Below are 19,459 nucleotides of genomic sequence, written 5' to 3' on the forward strand. Positions count from 1 at the left end.
TATGTGGGGGCAGAATTGGAAGAGAAGGAATTATTTATTTTGTGTTGTGGCTGTTGCTCAATTACAGATACTTGTACAAACAAGTATTTTGTTAATTTCCCACTTCCATATTTTTCAATTTGGTAACATTTCTATTTTTTTCTATTTAACCCCGTGCTTCATGTAGATAGAGGTTTTAAAATGCACTTGCAACTAAGTGTTGGTTCAGCTTTCAAATAAAAAGCTGAAATCCCAAGGAAAAAGCAATGTTAACATTTGTAAGTAAAATTCAAGAGCAGTTGGGAACAATTGCAATGGGAAGATCAAAGATCTTGCTATGGACTCAGAATCGTGGAGCAAATTAATCAGTGAAGAGAGTGCATCATGGTAATGGCTGCACGGGAGAAACGAGGATGTGCTGAGTCTGTGTGGGGAAATTGAAGCTGCTTTAGTAATTGAATATTAATTCAATCTCACTTTGGGGGAGATGTGCCCTTAATTTGGAAGATCCTGTCATGGTGCTATGACTGGGATTGTTGGGAAGTGGTGAATTGGGAATCCTTCTTGTGGATCTGCGTGGCATTACTGTGGGTGTAAGTGAGGTGTCCTAACTGGGCACTGGAACTTGTGAAGGAACTGTATTGCAGCAAGTGGAGCAGATAAATGTTGACAGAGTGGGGAGGGGCATGTAAATTGTTGATTTACGTACCATAGAAAGTTGACAACAGGCCTTGAGGACTAGAATAATTGGCCTCAGTCAGAAGTTGGATGTGGTGCTGTGTACAGAGTGGATAAAAAGCATTCGTGTATCGAGGTGATAGTTCTGTAGGAGAAAAGCTTAGTGGTAATGGTGTAGGAGAGGTGCTGAACTTTGAAATTAGTGGTTGCATGCAGACCTGTCTAGTGTGAGCCTGAGGTTGGTGGGGATGTTGATGTCAAGATTGAGGCTAGTAACGAGGATTGAATGTAGCAGCAAGGGTGGATTGGATTGTGGGGTGGATTGCTGGCAATCACATAGGAGTCAGGACCAGAACAGCTGGCATATTGCTCACTGTGCCACAGTTAGTACCCCTGTCACCTGAGGTTGAGCATCAGTGGACCCAAAAACCACAATGTTACCTGGTAATAGCTGGTCTGCATTGAGGGTATATAGACTCTGAACCAAAGGTTTGCAATGCTTCATGAACTGTCATCCTTAACGTAATATTCAGTCAGATTCACAGCACGGTGACCTTTTGATTCAAAGTGAACAAACTTTGAAATTTATCACATTTTTTAAGGATTGGGAGAAAGAGATGAGAGGCCAATGTTGTCCGTGATTGTGGGGAATGGAATGCTTTCTCAAAAACACGGTGTTGAGATGCAGAGTAAAGTTCCATTCTCTGTAGACCAATGCTAGCTATGGTTTAATTCTGTTAGTGCCAGACTTCCATTTTATTTTCCCCCTCCCTCATCGTTTTTCAAAAAAATGGTGATAACTTGAAGGAAGCTGGTTTGAAGTTACTGAACTTGGTGCAGGAAAGAGAGTGCATCGTGAATAACTGATGCGTGATCTGTCTGACTCCTTGATGCTGTCAGGCTCAGTAATCCATTCGTCATATCAGCTGTCAGACTGATGGGCTTTCAAAGCTGGTCAGGTTCGGTAATCACTTGCTTTTTAAAAGCAATCATGATGGCGATATACTCAAAAGAGAAAGACCATATGAAGTTATGAGTGTTTTACAAATCAACTGTAACATAGTTATTTTTTATTCTTGGTGTGTCTATGCTTTCTGTTAGCTGGTTCATTAACCTTTACCATTGTTTTTCAGCCCTTCATTTGGCTGTTATGCATGGACGCCTCAATGTAGTGCGTGTCCTCCTAACTGAATGTAGTGTTGATGCTGAAGTCTTCAATCTGAGGTATGATCACCTGAGCCTAATTAAAGTTTCCAATTTTATTTGGGTATTGTTCATTTCAGATTGACACTTTGGTCTCTGCCCTTTTTAATTGACAGAATTTCATCAAGGTTGTAACCCAGTTTCAGACTTTAGTCATTTGGTTACTTCCTTATCAATGTGGCAAAATTACAGCTTTTAACTTCATCCCCTCTTGTGTATATCATTTTTAAAACCTTTTGTCATTTGGTAATGACGAGTGTTTTATTAATGGACTGGATTAGGAGCTTGTGGAAGCCTTGCTGTAAGTAACTGCACTAAAGCATTTCATGATAAGTAGATAAAGTTGAGTAGATTGGTTTGGAAATAACTTTTTTGTGTGTGGATAAAATACCAGTGTTGCCTCATTGAATTTTGACAGTATGTGGACTGAAATATGACCAGAGATTGAAATAAAGGCAAAAACTTTGAAATTACTGTTAGCATTAGTAATGAACAATTTTCCATTTTAACCAAGGTCTTAATCCAGAGAAATGTTCTGCAGAATCATTAACCTGACAGTATTGCCAGCAATAATTCTAACCTAAAGGCTCCTTACTTCTGTACCTATACTGAATTATGCTGATCACTGTTTGTATTCTGATCGTTTTTGCTGTTTACAGGGGGCAGTCACCTATGCATGTCTTGGGACATTATGGGAAGGAAAATGCAGCGACCATCTTTGAGCTCTTCTTGGAATGCATGCCGGATTATCCTTTGGATAAACCAGATTCTGAAGGGAATACAGGTAGATGCTCAATTCAATGGCAAAATCAGTCCCTCAGAAAAGTAACTGTTGTTGAGTCTAATGGTTTGATGTAAACAGTATAGTGGTTCCTACATTCTGTTCTGGGCCTGTAATAACATAAGGTACAGAGACTCTGATTCATTTTTTTTTCAATTATCCTAAATTACTGAATGATGAGTTATACTGACTTGTCTCAGACTCATTTGAAATTTTGTCTCCCAATTCCTGGACTTGGAACAAGTTCACACTAGAATTTTGGTGGGAAGTTATTGGTGAGGTGAAAATCACCATGCTCAACCCTTTAAATGCAGACAGTGGTGGCATAGGCACGCTGCATATCTGTTCAGTGACCTGGGAGCTGGATGACTGTCTTCTAACCTGCTTACAAATCAGCGGTTCAAGCAAATTGTGCCGGGATAGATCAATTGAGGAAAAGGTTTGGAAAAATCATTTAACCACAGCAGCAAATTGCTTTTATATAATGCATTTGATGTTTAAAAATGTACTTGGGGTCACGTGAATTCATTGTTTTGGGAAAACCAGATTGTGGGTGAGGCCCATTAATGATTTCAGTGCCTGAGGTGCCAGATTTCAGGAAACGCATCCCATTCTAGTGTTGTATAGATATCTTGTGCATGTCTCTCCTTCAACTCCCCCAACTCAAGTACAGCATCTCAACATCTCGTTGCTCATTTATGGTTAATTATTGTGGTTGTGCTCCATGTTTGTTTTATGAAGTTTCTTTGATAGTAGCTAAATACACACAGAAAACATTGCCTGTTGGTGCTCGATTTTCAAAGTTTTTTTGTTTTTGAATTTCTTTTGACTATCCCTTATTGCTGTTTTTCATTCAGCAACAAGTAAAGGTGAAGGGTGTGTGTGGATAAAATACCCGTAAAGGTGAAGGGTAGGACCAACAAGCCCAGAGAACTCTGGATGTCCGAAGGCTCAAAACAGTGGAAGCCTTAGAGGAGTATAGAAAGTGCAGGGGGTTACTTAAAAAAGAAATTAGGAGAGTGAAGAGGGGGCATGAAAAAACACTGGCAGGTAAAATAAAGGAAAATCCAAAGGCATTTTATAAGTATATTAGGGGCAAGAGGATAACCAGGAAAAGGACCAAAATGACAATCTTTGTGAGGAGCCAGCAGACATAGGTGAGGTTTCAAATGAGTAGTTTGCATCTGTATTCGCTATGGAGGACAATATAGGTATAGAAATTAGGAAGAGGGACTGTGATATATTTGAACAAATTAGCATTGAGAGGGAGGAGGCATTAATGATTCTAGCAGAGTTAAAAGTGGGTAAATCCCCAGGCCCAGATGAGATGTATCCCAGGCTGCTGTGGGAGGCTAGGGAGGAGATTGCAGGGGCTTTGACACTAATTTTCAAATTCTCTCTGGCCACAGGAGAGGTGCCAGAGGACTGGAGGACAGCTAATGTGGTACCATTATTCAAGAAGGGTGATAGGGATAAACCAGGGAACTATAACATCAGTGATAGAGAAACTTTTGGAAAAAATTCTGGGGGATAGAATTAATCTCCACTTGGAGAGGCAAGGATTAATCGAGGATAGTCATCATGGCTATGTCTATAATGTCTAATAAGTTTGATTGAATTTTTCAAGGAGGTGACTAGTTGTGTAGATGAAGGTAGTGCAGTTGATATAGCCTACATGGACTTCAGTAAGGATTTTGACAAGGTTTTGCATGGGAGACTAGTCAAGAAGGTAAGGGCCCATGGGATCCAGGGCAAATTGGATCCAAAATTGGCTCAGTGGCAGGAGGCAGAGGTTGTTTTTGTGACTGGAAGTGTGTTTCCAGGGTTCAGTGCTGGGTCCCTTGCTGTTTGTAGTGTACGTTAATGATCTAGACATGAATGTAGGTGGTATGATCAGTAAGTTCACAGATGACATGAAAATTGGTGCTGTAGTAAATAGTGAGGAGGAAAACCTTAGACTACAGGACGATATAGACGGGCTGGCTAACGGGCAGAAGAGTGAATCCTGAGAAGTGTGAGGTGATGCGTTTTGGGAGGACTAACAAGGCAAGGGAGTTCACAATGAATGGTAGGACCCTAGGAAGTACAGAGGATTAGAGAGACCTTATTGTGTATGTCCATTGATCCTTGAAGGCAGCAGGACAGGTAGATAAGGTGGTTAAGAAGGCATATGAGATACTTGCCTTTATTAGTCGAGGAATTGAATACCAGAGCAAGGAGGTTATGGTGGAGCTGTATAAAACATTAATTAGGCCGCATCTGGAGTACTGTGTGCAGTTCTGGTTGCCACACTATAGGAGATGATTGTACCGGAGAGGGTGCAGAGGAGATTCACCAAGATGTTGCCTGGGCTAGAGCGTTTCAGCTATGAAGAGACTAGATAGGCTGGGGTTGTTTTCCTTAGAGCAGAGAAGGTTGAGGGGGGACCTGATTGAGGTGTACAAAATTGAGGGGCATAGATAGGAAGAAACTTTTCCCTCAGTGGAGGGGTCAGTAGCCAGGGGGCATAGATTTTAAAGTAAGGGGCAGGAGGTTTAGAGGGGATTTGAGGAAAACATTTTTTCACCCAGAGGGTGGGGGGGTATCTGGAACTCACTGCCTGAAAGTGTGGTAGAGGCAGGAACCCTCAATATTTAAGAAGTATTTAGATAAACACTTGAAACAGCATAGCATACAAGTGCTGGAAAATGGGATCAGAGTAGATAGGAGCTTTATGACTGGTGCGGACACGATGGACTGAAGGGCCTCTTTCTGTGCTGTAAAACTCTGACTAGCAATTGTAGGGGCAGGGGGCTGGCAGGGAGAGATGGTGGTGTAGTGATAATGTCACTGGACCTGTAATCCAGAGACCTAGGTTGATGCTTTGGGGACATGGGTAGAATTTAAATTCAAATAATAAATCTGGAATATAAATTTACTCTCGGTAATAATGACCATGAAGCTACAAACATATGAACTAGGAACAGGAGTAGGCCACTCAGCTCCTTGAGTCTGTTCTGCCATTCAATAAAATCATGGCTGATGTGATTCTCATTCCTGCCTACCCCTGTTAACCTTTTGCCCCGTTGCTTATCAGAATCTATTCACATCTGCCTTAAAAATATTCAAGGACTCTGCCTCAACCATCTTTTGAGGAATAGAATTCCAAAGCCTTCCAAAGCTATCATTAATTTGTCATAAAAACCCATCCAGTTCACTAATGTCCTCTAGGGAAGGAAATCTGCCGTCCTTGCCCAGTCTGGCCGACATGTGATTCCAGATCCGCAGCAATGTAGTTAACTCTTAACTGCCCCCTGAAATGGCTTAGCATGCCACTGTTCAAGGGCAATTAGAGATAGGCAACAAATTCTGGCCTTGCCAGTGACACCCACATCCCGTGAAAGAATTTTTTTAAAATTGAAGAACCGATGCCCTGTTCGTTCGATACTTGGTGCTTAGCATTGACTGCTGCCTGTGAAGTAGTCAGTCACCTGCAGGTCCATTTTTGGCTGATAACTCCATTAAACAATTTAAATTTACATGGTGGAAACACTGATCTGTTTAATGGTGGAATAGGCTCAAGGGCAAATTCAAAACTTTGGCCTTTGCATTCTTTGGGAAAACGTGCTTACCCTTCTGGTTTAATCTTTAAGTTTTAAAACAAATGTTTGAATTGGGGATAGAAATTGCACCTCATTCTTGTATTTGTGTTGTCAGTATTTCTGGTTTAACCTGTGGCCTGTTTTCCTGGCAGTCCTGCTCTTGGCTTACATGAAGGGAAATGCTAACCTGTGTCGAGCCATTGTGCGAGCTGGAGCCCGACTGGGAGTCAACAACAACCAGGGGACCAACATATTTAACTATCAGGTGGCCACGAAACAGCTGCTCTTCCGGCTTCTAGGTAACCTATTAAATTATTGCAACTGTGTGCAGAATTCAGGTCATCTGACACTGCTTTCCAGCCCACCACTGTTTGCTTCCTGAACCAGTATAACACCCTCACCTGCTGAAATTGGATTTCTGCTCCATATAAGGGCAGGAACTTCATCTGACCATTGTATTTTGCATTCTGGGACAAAACATAAGTGATTAGACTTTAAAAACAAAATTTAAGATCAATTATCTCCCAATATTTTTCTTTTAGGGAGGGTATTGGTCTGCAGGTGCGGGGGGCCTCATAGTTGAATTTGATCCTCTTCTCACCACTATCCATGCACCCTTCTAGTCAGGGTGATGGAGTGAAATCCCTACATGATTTTCTTTCTCCCTCCTCACCTTTTCATCTTCCTGTGGTCTGTAGATGAGGTGACTTACCACTTAATACTTTGTCTTGGTAATTAACCATAGTCCACTGTTAAGACCGAGCAGTTAGTAAAGCTGATTTTTTTTTAAATCCCAAAGGGAAACTTTAAACAACTGTCATAACCTATATTTTTAAGTGTTATGTTTGAGATGAAACTCTAAATTCAAGAATCATACCACTAGTTCTCAAGAGGTTTTATATTAAGCTAAATGAAACATTTTATTAATTTACACATGTTAAATATATACACATAGCTACAAATTACTACGATCATAACTTTTAACAAATTCCCAAACTAATCTCCATTAAGGCAATCGCCCTCCTTCAGCTGATGAATCAATGTTCCTGCATGTTGAACATCACTTGGAGGAAGCACTGAAGGTGACAAGGGTGCAGAATGTTTTCTGGGTAGGGTCTTCAATGTCCATCACCAAGATTGGCTCGGTAGTACCACAGCTGGCTGAGCCCTAAATGACGTAGCTGCTAGACTGCGTCTGCGGCAGATGGTGAGGGAACCAACAAGAGGGAAAAACATACTTGATCTCATCCTCACCAACCTGCCTGCTCCAGATGCATCTGTCCATGACGGTGTCGGTAGGAGTGACCACCGCACTGTCATTTTGGAGACGAAGTCCCGCCTTCACAATGAGGATATCCTCCATCGTGTTGTGTGGCACCACCACTGTGCTAAATGGGATAGATTTCGAACCGATCTAGCAACTCAAGACTGGGCACCCATGAGGCTCTGTGGGCCATCAGCAATAGTAGAATTGTACTCAAACACAAACTGTTACCTCATGGCCAGGCATATCCCCCACTCTACCATTCCCATCAAGCTAGGGGATCAACCCTGGTTCAATGAAGAGTGCAGGAGGGCATGCCAGGAGCAGCACCAGGCATACCTAAAAATGAGGTGTCAACCTGGTGAAGCTATAAAACTTGTGTGTCAAACAGCATAAGCAGCAAGTGATAGACAGAGCTAAGTGATCCCACAAGCAAAGGATCAAATCTAAGCTCTGCAGTCTTGCCACATCTAGACGTGAATGGTGATGGACAATTAAACAACTCACTGGAGGAGGTGGCTCCACAAATATCCCCATCCTCAATGATGGAGGAGCCCAGCACATCAGTGCAAAAGGTAAGGCTGAAGCATTTGCAATAACCTTCAGCCAGAAGTGCAGAGTGGATGATCCATCTTGGCCTCCTTCGGAGGTCCCCAGCATCACGGATGCGTCTTCAGCCAATTCGATTCATTCCGCATGATATCAAGAAACGGCTGAAGGCACTGGATAGTGCAAAGGCTATGGGCCCTGACAACATTCCGGCAATCGTACTGAAGACTTGTGTTCCAGAACTCGCCGCGCCCCTAGCCAAGCTATTCCAGTACAGCTACAACACTGGTGTCTACCCGGCAATGTGGAAAATTGCCCATGTATGTCCTGTACACACAAAGCAGGACAAATCCAACCCATCCAATTACCGCCCCATCAGTCTACTCTCGATCATCAGTAAAGTAATGGAAGGGGTCATCAACAGTGCTATCAAGCAGCACTTGCTTAGTAATAACCTGCTCATTGATGCCCAGTTTGGGTTCCGCCAGGGCCACTCAGCTTCTGACCTCATTACAGCCTTGGTTCAAACATGGACAAAAGAGCTGAATTCCCGAGGTGAGGTGAGAATGATTGCTCTTGACATCAAGGCAGCATTTGACCGAGTGAGGCATCAAGGAACCCTCGCAAAACCGGAGTCAATGGGAATCGGGGGCGGGGGGAACTCTCCGCTGGTTGGAGTCATACCTAGCACAAAGGAAGATGGTTGTGGTTTTTGGAGGTCAGTCATCTCAGCTCCATGACATCACTGCAGAAGTTCCTCAGGGTAGTGTCCTCGGCCCAAACATCTTCAGCTGCCTCATCAATAACCTCCTTCCATCATAAGGTCAGAAGTGGGAATGTTCGCTGATGATTGTGCAACGCTCAGCACCATTCGCGACTCCTCAGATACTGAAGCAGTCCATGTCCAAATGCAGCAAGACCTGGACAATATCAGGCTTGGGCTGACAAGTGGCAAGTAACATTCACACCACACAAGTGCCAGGTAATGAACATCTCCAACAAGAGAGAATCCAACATCGCCCCTTGATGTTGAATGACATTACCATCACTGAATCCCCCCCATCAACATCCTGGGGCTTACCATTGACCAGAAACTGAACTGGACTAGCCATGTAAATGCTGTGGCTACAAGAGCAGGCCAGAGGCTAGGAATCGTGTGACGAGTAACTCACCTTCTGACTCCCCAAAGCCTGTCCACCATCTACGAGACACAAGTCAGAAATGTGATGGAATATTCTCCACTTTCCTGGATGAGTGCAGCTCCTGCAACACTGAAGAAGCTGGACACCATCCAGGACAAAGCGGCCCATTTGATTGGCACCACATCCACAAACATCAATTCCCTCCACCACCGACGCACAGTAGCAGCAGTGTGTACCATCTACAAGATGCACTGCAGAATTCACCAAGGCCCCTTAAGCAGCACTTTCCAAACCCATGGCCACTACAACCTAGAAGGACAAGGGCAGCAGATAAATGGGAACACCACCACCTGGAAGTTCCCCTCCACATCACTCACTATCTTACTTGGAAATATATTGCCATACCTTCACTGTCGCTAGGTCAAAATCCTGGAGCGCCCTTTCTAATAGTGCTGTGGGTGTACCTACACCACATGGACTGCAGCGGTTCAGGAAGGCAGCTCACCACCACCTTCTCAAGGACAACTAGGGATGGGCAATAACTGTTGGCCCAGCCAGTGAAGCCCACATCCCGTGAATGAATTTTAAAAAATAGCAACTCATACACTTAACCAGACACCAGGCAAAGCATTTTCACCTTACAAATCCAAAATGAGGTTCTTTTCACTTTGGTTCCTGTGGAGACAGTTATAAGCTTACAGCTGCTTTTGATCTCTCATTGCCTCTGCCCTGCACACTCAAAACGGTTGTCTTGTTATACCTAGCACAGCCCATTGAATGTACATTCTCAATCTATCACCAGCCACTTTGAACTCCACCTCTCTAACAATAAAACCCCTTTCATAGTACCAATTTTATTAGTAATATAAACATATTGCTTGGTCTGTGCTAGCTAAGTGCCAGAATCCACCCCACTTCTTGAATGCTCTATTCAAAAAAAATGCAAATACTTGCTATCTCTCTTACATATCAAAACTAGTACACATCAGTGCACCCAGACTAGCTGGTTTTAATCCAATTAAGACTCACCCACAGACTAAACCTTTATTTTTAAAGAAAAATATTTTCCAATAATATTATATACACTAATAGCTTCATGACACCACAAAGGACCATAGCATCTCTCTCCATTTGAGAGAGAGAATTGGTTATATAGCTTGAGGAGCACATTCTGCAAGGTGGGGCATGGCGAGAAGTGTTTAAGCTGTTTGGTCATGTGGCGGGGGGTTCTCTTAGTTGAATTTGATCCTCTGCCCTGCACTGTCCATGCACCCTACTAGTCAGGCTGATGGAGTGAAATCCCTACATGACTTTTTTTTTCTTCCTCTTCTCTTCACCCTTTCATCTTCCTTAGCTCGTGGATGGCAGTTGTAGGAACTCTAATGTTTTCCTGGCTGAGGTCAGCTAATTCTAAAACTAGGATCAAACCTGGAATCACTTATCATTGGTTAAACAAGAATAGATGGTGTTACTCTATTTTGCTGTCAACATAAATGATAAAGACTTAATGGAGCTGAAAGGATTCTCCAGAGGTATCTGCAATAAGTAACTCTGTCTCATTGCAAAAAAACTCCTAAAGTAGATTGTTCAGTGGCCTCTTAGTCCTGTATTGTGCCCTTGTCTTACAGTAAATCTGATTAGTGCAGAGCTCCACTCCAAAATGGCATGGATTGTGCCTGCTCCTACACATCTGACTGGCAGGGAACCAGGAATGCAACTGTACAGCTCAAACTCTGCATGTGGGGCTCTATTTTAAAGTTGTGCCAGTATGTGAAGGAAGCCCCTATATTGTGTAAACTGTGCGTATTCTCTAATCTGGGTTTATTGTGCACTTAACTAAAATGCTTCCAAACTGTTTCCATGCATAATGGAACGCTGGGAGTTAGGTGACCCCTCGGACTGTATCCCTGCAAATTGTAACCTGACCTCTTTCAATTGGACTTGATTTTCTTTGTGTCTGAAAGTTCCACGCTACAGTTCAGTAACTTTGTGCTAGTCCCTGATGTCACTGCTCTTGTATCTATCAGCAGCAAGTGTCATGACTTCCTCACTATTTTCTTTTCTTTTCCCATTGCCCTATAGAAGGAGACATTGGGCACCTCTATTCAATGCATCATTGCATCCTGAGAATCTCAGATATCAACATATAAATGATTAGTTTCAGAACGCTTTATATTTGGGGAGAAGAGATCTAGATGTATGTGACTGCTGTCTTAGATTTGTAAAGTGTCTGATTGTTCCAACAACTTCCAAAATCCTAGAAAGAGTGACTTGGGGTGCCACTTAATCCCTGCTGTGTTACTGATTGTAATGTTGTTTCAGATATGCTGTCCAAGGAGCCTCCATGGTGTGAGGGCTCTAACTGCTTTGAGTGCATTTCCAAGTTTGGAGTCACTATGCGGAAACACCATTGGTGAGTTGCCTCCTGTGGTTTCCAATATAGTTTGCTGTTGCTGAATGTGTTGAGGGTTTAACAATACGTTGATTAAAATTGAGTTTGAAATTTCCATTTTTTTAAAACTTGCGCAACATCCAATTTAAACAGACTGACCTGAGCCTGTGCTAATATGATGGTGGTTCTATGATACTCGTTGGTTATCTTAAGAGTTGTGCAAACCTGAAGTAAGGCTTTAAAAGTAAAGATGTGCACTGTTCATTCAGAACAGGAACATTGAAGCTGCCCCTCTGTTTTGCTTTAATTAAAACCAATATAGTCAAGAGCTTAAATGGTATCAGTTGTGGCTCAGTGGGTAGCCTCATTTCTGAGTGACAGGTCATGAATTCCAGAGACCTGAGCACATAACCCAGCCTGACACTCCAGTGTAGTGCTGAGGGAGTGTCACACCGTCAGAGGTGATGTTAAACCAAGCCCAGCCTGCCCCCTTGAGTGAACATAATAGACCCCTGGGCACTAATCTGAAGAAAATCAGGGCCTTCTCTCAGTGTCCTGGCTAACATTCACCCCTCAACCAATATTACTAAAACAGCTTATCTGGTTATTTATCTCATTGCTGTTTGTGGGAGCTTGCTGTGTGCAAATTGGCTGCTGTAGTTCCTACTGTGCAGCACTTTAAACTGCTTCATTTGCTGTAATGTGCTTTAGGATGTCCTGAGGTTGAGAAAGGGGCCATATAAATAAGTCTTAAACAGTTGCTTACAGAGAACATTCTTTTGTTGCACTCTTTAACTATATTTTTTAAAATAGATTTAATGCTGATCTGTTCTGGCTCACTGGCACAATTGTGTGCAGGTCAGGTCTCCACCTCAGTAACTGTAGTCATTGAGGCAATGGCGTCTCAGCTTCAGTTTAACTCAGCTTTCTGAATTCAGTAGCTTTCTAGAAACCAATTTCCCCCATTAACCAGTTGTTTAATAAAAATACCACTTCTTTCCTTCCCTGCTCCCCTCAAAAACTGGGTTAAGAGAATAAGTGGATTATTCCATGTGATAAATATGCTATTTTAGTGTTAAAAGAAACTAACAAAGAACATTGCACTGCTGCATAGACTTCTAATGGTACCAAAGTTGAGAGAAATTGCATTGCAGTGTTTCCAGGCGTCGCACTGATATGTATCCTCTTTGTCTTCACAGCCGCCATTGTGGACGACTGCTTTGTCACAAGTGTTCGACAAAGGAAATTCCCATCATCAAGTTTGATTTGAACAAGCCTGTGAGGGTGTGCGACATTTGCTTTGATGTGCTGACACTGGGTGGGGTCTCTTAGTACTTGTTGGAATTGCCCTTGCGTTTAGTGTTTTGGCAGCACTACACAGCGCCTTTCCAGGAGCCAGAAACTCTAATTGGACTAGCACCTTTCGAAGAGAAGCCCAAACACTTGAGGGACCGCATTATATTACTCAGATTGAAATTATGCTGTTTGATTCTCCAATGTATTAACGGACTCTGATATGGATGGATGTATAGCCATGTGAATCGATCAGAATTGAGTGTTGGTGCTTGTAGCTGGGGTTGGGTTTGACCCTATTCTGATAGGGTTGTATGGTAGAAATATTCAGGACCTGATGTCGTTTCAAGTTAACACTCTCCAGCTTCTGCTCTACTTTGTATTTTTTTAAATTCATGTTCATAAATTGTAGATGACACATTTTGCCCCTCCCAACTCTATCCAGCGATATCGTCCAATTGTCATCTTGATGCTGTTACAGATGTCAACAAGACTCAACACAATATAGGTTAGCTAGGTGGGTCTGTGGGTGAAGGTGAGCAATACCTTGAGGGAATTGACTGTCCATTTTGCCCTATGCAGACTCTACATGAGAACTGAATGTGCCTCAGTTTGGTTGTCGAATTCCTGACCTGTATTTAGCAGCTGAATGTATAATCCTTGGTGGTTTGAATCTCTGCAAGAGCAAACTTGGTAACACTAATTTAGGAAATGTTTTATTACCAATAGATATGGTTGTGCATTTAAAAAGGGAAATGTTGCATATTTAGATCAAATGCATGGTCATGTACATGAGAGAATATGGTCTTTTTTAAAACTGGAACGAGATGGAGTAACTTTTTAAAAATCTACTACTCTTTGTACATAATCAAACCAACCTGTGGGAAGCTAGTTCTACAAACAGTGCTTACTGAACAGAATGGTTCACCTTTTCATGAATTTCCCAGTCTTATTTCACTTCACCTGGATGTCCATTGTATGGAGCAGTACATCCAGTGCTAACCTCGTTTGCTACATGGCCTAATCTCACTCAGCAACTGATAATTAATATGCTTCTGAAGGCATCCTGGGGACAATAGCTTGCTGGAGGCCCTTCTGTGAACAGTGGCCAAATCAGGTTGGAGCTGTTACTTTAATTAGCTGGTGTTGGGTGAATTCATCCAGAGAGTCTCAGTATCTTGGAAGCTTTAGTCATAAAATAGACTAGGAAGCCCTTTTTGGTTACGATGTGTAAATGACACTTGGGCTACCTGGAGGGGAAAGGATTAAATTGGGACCACTGTTCTAATTTGTCGTCTCATTCATAAAAGCACTATTCTAAGGATTGCCACTTGACAGTCAAAATTGTGTAAAAATATTTCAAGACAGTTACTGTATTTTATGCATTTTGTACTGTGCTATATGATGTTTCAAGGTGTCTTGGCAAAAATGTTATGCTTTATTACATTATATCTTAATCTGTTCAGATGGTAAAGCCTGTTGCTTCAAGTGAAGCTGACCAGCTGATATTCTGCATTCACACCTCATGTATAATTCTGCACTGTACTATGCATATATTATTACTTGTCTTTGCTCCAGTGGGTGAGATGGAGGCTAAATCCAATCCTTTTGGAAGAGTTTTCATTTCAATTCTTCGTTGAGGTCAGCAACTGTGTTGAACAACATTCCACGTTTATATGATGTTGGTGCATTTGTGAGCAGAGCTGAATAATGTAAGGCTGCTGATATGAATAAACTAACAGACTTTTGGCTAACAGCAATAGCTACTCTAAACCAATCACGAGAGGCTGTTTGTGTGTCACGTTGAGAGAACAATGCACTGTTGGTGGATTCAATTCAAAGGAAGTTTAATCACTGGGGTTATTTAGATTTTGAGCCATTCTCTATTTATTTACTGTGACTGTGCCTCAATTTCATGGTGCTAAGCAATCTATGCTAATTTACTTTACAGCACCTAGTTATCCATCATTGTTTCCCACTGGGACTTGCCAATAGATAAAGCCTAGGACACTTAATCCTTGCAGCAGACCCGTGACATCACAGGCCAGTTCAGTATTTAAATGTTGTAGGAAATCATGTTTTCAAAGAAGCACTGGGCTTGAACTAGATAACCATTTTCCCATAACCATTTTCCCAACTAGTCCTAGCACTTAAAGGTCAACATTTAGGCAAATGACTATGAACAACAGTAAGTGAATGGTGAAGGGAGTCATCGCAGAGATCTCTCCTTTTACAGCCCAAATTATTTCAGATAAAGATTTAATGCCTTTAAAATCTCATTCCTTTTTTGATCTGGCCATGTACAAGATTAGTCAATGGAATCTCCCTTAAATTGTGATTATGCATTGAAACAGCTTGTCTAGAATTTCTTCTAAAGCAGGGCTTGAAAGGGCAATAACTCATCAATAGCGAATTAGTCAGCAAGCAAGAGATACTCGGCCAACTTTGGTATACGCAGTTGAGTTGAACTAGTTTTTGAGTTGCTTTATGCCAACTGCAAACACAAATAGGCGTGGGACATGCTTAAATCTCGTACCCAGTATAAATGGGTACGATCGACTGGGTCGGTAATTACTTGTGAGAAATCAAGTTGCAGCAAAAGCACCAACATCTTATTTCATCTCCTTTTGCTGTCGCCAGTGCCCTTGTATTTGAGTCTCCTGTGTCGTGACTTTTAACCCATTGAGGGCTGCATGTTGCCTATATCAGGACATTAGTTTTCCATGTTCAGTTTTGATTGTGTTCTAGAATCATTGCTTATTGAATAAAACCACTTGGGGATATTAAACTGCATTTACCTAATAAAGACCAAATGAATTTAGAGAAATTTGTTTATTTAAATAGCACAATCTCAATGGGTTAAAATTCATTCCAGCCCTTAAACCCCTTTTAATTATCCATTATTCAGTATTAGAAGAAATATGTTATAGTAATGGCTATTTTTTTGCACTAACATTGAAACCAATTGCACACAATTGTCTAATAATGGTGTATGTTTACTTCTGTTTACGGTGTAAAGGTAAAAAAGTCTGTACAGCAATGTCATTGAACAGTACCCAAGATGTTGCTAGCAGTGGTGCTTAGAAATATGATAATCAATATAGTTCTCTTTGGTAATAAACTCTGACTCTCTTATTACAAAGTAGCTGGTGTTAAACTCTGTAATTCTAGGTGGTAATAGCCAAAGGGGTTCACAGATCAGGGTCAGATATAAATGTGTCTGAGGCCATAGATAAATGTTACTTTAGTGGCAGCTGCCTGTGTTGCTGTGAAATAGCAATACCTGTGCATTGGAAGTCATTGTGGATATCTAGGTGGCCATAGTGAGGGGTGTAGCTGTGTTCTTAAGATAGCCACCACAATGCAATGGCAAAATTCAGTGCTTATGTGTATGGTTCTTTATCTTTTAGATCACACAGTTGTAGAAAATTCCTTAATCCTTGTGGATTTGGAGTTAATAGAAATTCTACGTTATATAGTTGTCATCTGCTAAAAGCTACAGTATAAGATTTCCCTTCCAGCGCATCTGTGTGCAAGAACAGCAGGTACTTCATTATTGCCAAGCACACTACATTATGCTCATACCTGACTGGCTGTCGATATGTAATGGTATCCTAGAGGTTGGGATTGGTGGTTTTCCTTCTGACAGTGCAGGGTATGATGGTCAATACTGTTATCACATCTCTGAAAGTTAATATGTTATTATACAGATATTCACCCCTTTATTAGCAATAAAAGACCAGTCATCTCAGTTGCTTTGTGGGGCCTTGTTGTGCACAGATTGACTATATTTACCTTTATAACTTCACAAGTAATTTGATCTGGAGCAGTTTGGGATGTCCTACAACTATGATCAGATTCTATAGCAAGTTCTGATGCATTTGGGTAAACCTTCAATAAGGACTATTTTCGATGTGCTTTCTGCTGTGCTATGGTTACGTTAACTTTGCCTTATGTTTCTGATTAAAATTTAAGATTAACACATTTGACACATCTTTCAACTATTTCCACATCCCAGACTAAATCTTGTAAAATCTAATTTGGCCAGATTTCACAGTAATGCAACAACAGTGCTCACTGCTCACATTGAATCAATCTACATACCTACCAACCGTGATCTGTGTGTGAGAATTTCCATTTGAAGGAGGGAGGGTTACCTCCCCGTGTCAGCTTCAACTAGGGGGCAATCGGTTAATGGGAACAGCTTTTCTTTGTCGACCTCCTATCAAATCTCCCCTCAATCTCCTTGGCTCCAAGGAGAACAATACCAGCTTCTCCAACCTATCCATGTAGTTAAAAATCCTCATCCTTTGAAGCATTCTGGCTAATGTCTGCACCCTGTCAACAACCTGCACGTCATTGGTGACCAGAACTGGCTTAAGCAGAGCTTTAGAAAGGTTCAGCATAGCTTCCCTGCTTTTTGTATTCAATGCTCCTATTTATGCAGCGCAAGATCCCATATGCTTTGCTAATTACACTCAATATGTCCTGTGGCTGTCGAGGTTCTATGCACATGAATCCCAGGTACTTTTGTCCCTGCACACTCTGGTCTATATTATCTCTCCCTACCCCCTCTGCCAAAATGCATCCCCTCATGGTTCTCTCTATTAAATCCATCTGCCACTTGTTTTCTATTAGTCTATCTATGTCCTGTTGCTGTTGATTGGTATCATCCTCCAAGTTTGGTATTTTCAGCAGATTTACTCATTTATATTCCAATATGCCAAGTCCATTATACATAGCAAAGCAGTGGTCCTAGCACTGATTTCGGGGACACCACTGTCTGCTGCCCTTCAGTCTGAAAATCAGCCATTGCCATGACATGTTTTCAGTTGTTAAGCCAATTTTTTATCCAAGCTGATGTTGACCCTCCTATTCAACGAGCCTTAACCAGTCTTTTACGTGGCACTTTGTCAAATGCTTTTTTAAAATCCGTTTAGACAAACCTCCATTCCATTCACTTCATCAACATACTCTACTACTTCATAAAAAAATTCAATTAGATTAGTTGAGCATGATCTGCCTTTTACAGATCTGTGCTGACTCTCCTTTAAGTCAAACCACTAAGTGCCTGTTGATTTTTGTTTCTCCCCCCACCCCACAAAATTATTGTTTTCTAAAAGCCTTGCCCCATCAATGTTAAACTGAGCTGTCTGTAGTTATTAGGAATTTCCTTACCCTTTTTTGAATTGAATGAAGATGTCACATTGCCATTCTCCAATCCTCTGGCCCTTTGCTATCTCCACCCCACCTTCCTTATGCAACCTGGAATGCAAGCCATCCGGACCAGGCGAGTTATCCGGGCTGTAAGCATAGGCAGCCTTTCCGCTACATCCTGCCTATCAATTTTCACTTGCACATTATCTCTACGACTGGATTTGTCAGCATCCTCTTCCCTAGTAAACACTGATACTAAGTACTCATGAAGTATTCCAGCCTAAGCATATATCACTTTCTTTGTTCCTAATAGGTGCCCCACCCTGCTTACTAGGTAGATTTTTGGTTTCCCTTTTATGTTAGCTTCCATTCTATTCTCATTCTCTTTACCAGTCGTCTTTTCTTCACACCAACACCACCCCCCTCCTCAACTTACTGTATTTGGTCTGGTTCTCACTTGAAGAATTCACCTGACATGCATCATAGACTCTTTATTTGTTGTTTCTATCTCCCTCATAATCAATCGAGGAGCCCTGACGTTTGAACTTTTGTTGGAAAGTACCGAGTCTTCACATGAAACATTTTTAAAATCGCCCATTGTTCTTTATAGTTTTTCCTGTCAATCTTTAGTTCCATTTAACCCTGGCTAGATCCCCTCTCATCCCATTGAAGATAGCCCTTTTCTGATTTAGAAAATCTACTTTAGATTGATCCTTGTGGTTCTCCGTTACTCCATTCTCCAGTTTGGGTTCTGCCAGGGCCATTCAGCTCCTGACCCTGTTACAGCCTTGATCCAAACATGGACAGAAGAGCTGAACTCCAGAGGTGAGTGGCTGCCCTTGACCTCAAGGCAGTATTTGACTGGGTGTGACATCAGGGAGCCATAGCAAACTATCAATGGGAATCAGGGGGAAAACTCTCCATTGGTTGATGTCAGACCTAGCATAAAGGAAGATGGTTGTTGGAGGTCAATCATTCTGTTGACTGGGCGTCACCGGTAACGGTTATTGGCTTAGTACAAAGAGGAGAAGAGTCAATTCTCCCTTAACTCTCAATTCGCTTTATTCACGTTGTTAGATCATATACATATAGCTTATACGTCTGGTTAGTTATAGATATGCAGTTTACAGCAGGCTATACAGTTTTATACCCAAACTAAGCGCACACCCACTAGGTTTCTCTGACACTCCCTGAGTGGTCACAGAATATAAAAGCTAATACACGAAAAAGGAGATCTGACGCTGGCCAGGCGTTCCGTTCTCTCTCTCTTTCAACGTCGTCTCTATGTTGCTGATGTAAGTTCTTCCACTTCCTTGATGGTTGTTCTCCGGAGTCTTCACTGGCTCCATGCCCGAGATTCTCCATTCTTATTCTGAATCTTATCTCTTCAAGCTGTGCTGTCTCTCTCCCGTTGGTTTAGGCTTGCTCGCCTATTCTGTG

At 41.8% G+C, this 19,459-nt stretch overlaps 1 protein-coding gene across 2 annotated transcripts in view; it reads left to right on the plus strand.

Moving 5' to 3' along the window:
- The window catches only part of ankfy1 (ankyrin repeat and FYVE domain containing 1), a 78,331-nt gene extending 62,324 nt beyond the window's left edge, over positions 1-16,007 (plus strand). For both annotated transcript variants that reach the window (XM_078548718.1, XM_078548717.1), the window contains exons 21-25: positions 1,791-1,881; positions 2,520-2,644; positions 6,375-6,521; positions 11,500-11,590; positions 12,769-16,007. In XM_078548718.1, coding sequence (XP_078404844.1) covers positions 1,791-1,881; positions 2,520-2,644; positions 6,375-6,521; positions 11,500-11,590; positions 12,769-12,901 — 587 coding nt within the window. In that variant the 3' untranslated portion in view covers positions 12,902-16,007. The remainder of the gene's footprint in view (positions 1-1,790; positions 1,882-2,519; positions 2,645-6,374; positions 6,522-11,499; positions 11,591-12,768) is intronic.
- The last annotated feature ends 3,452 nt before the right edge of the window (positions 16,008-19,459 follow it).

The sequence above is a fragment of the Cetorhinus maximus genome, chromosome 9 (genome assembly GCF_964194155.1).
Source record: "Cetorhinus maximus chromosome 9, sCetMax3.hap1.1, whole genome shotgun sequence".
NCBI classification, from domain to species: Eukaryota; Metazoa; Chordata; class Chondrichthyes; order Lamniformes; family Cetorhinidae; genus Cetorhinus; species Cetorhinus maximus.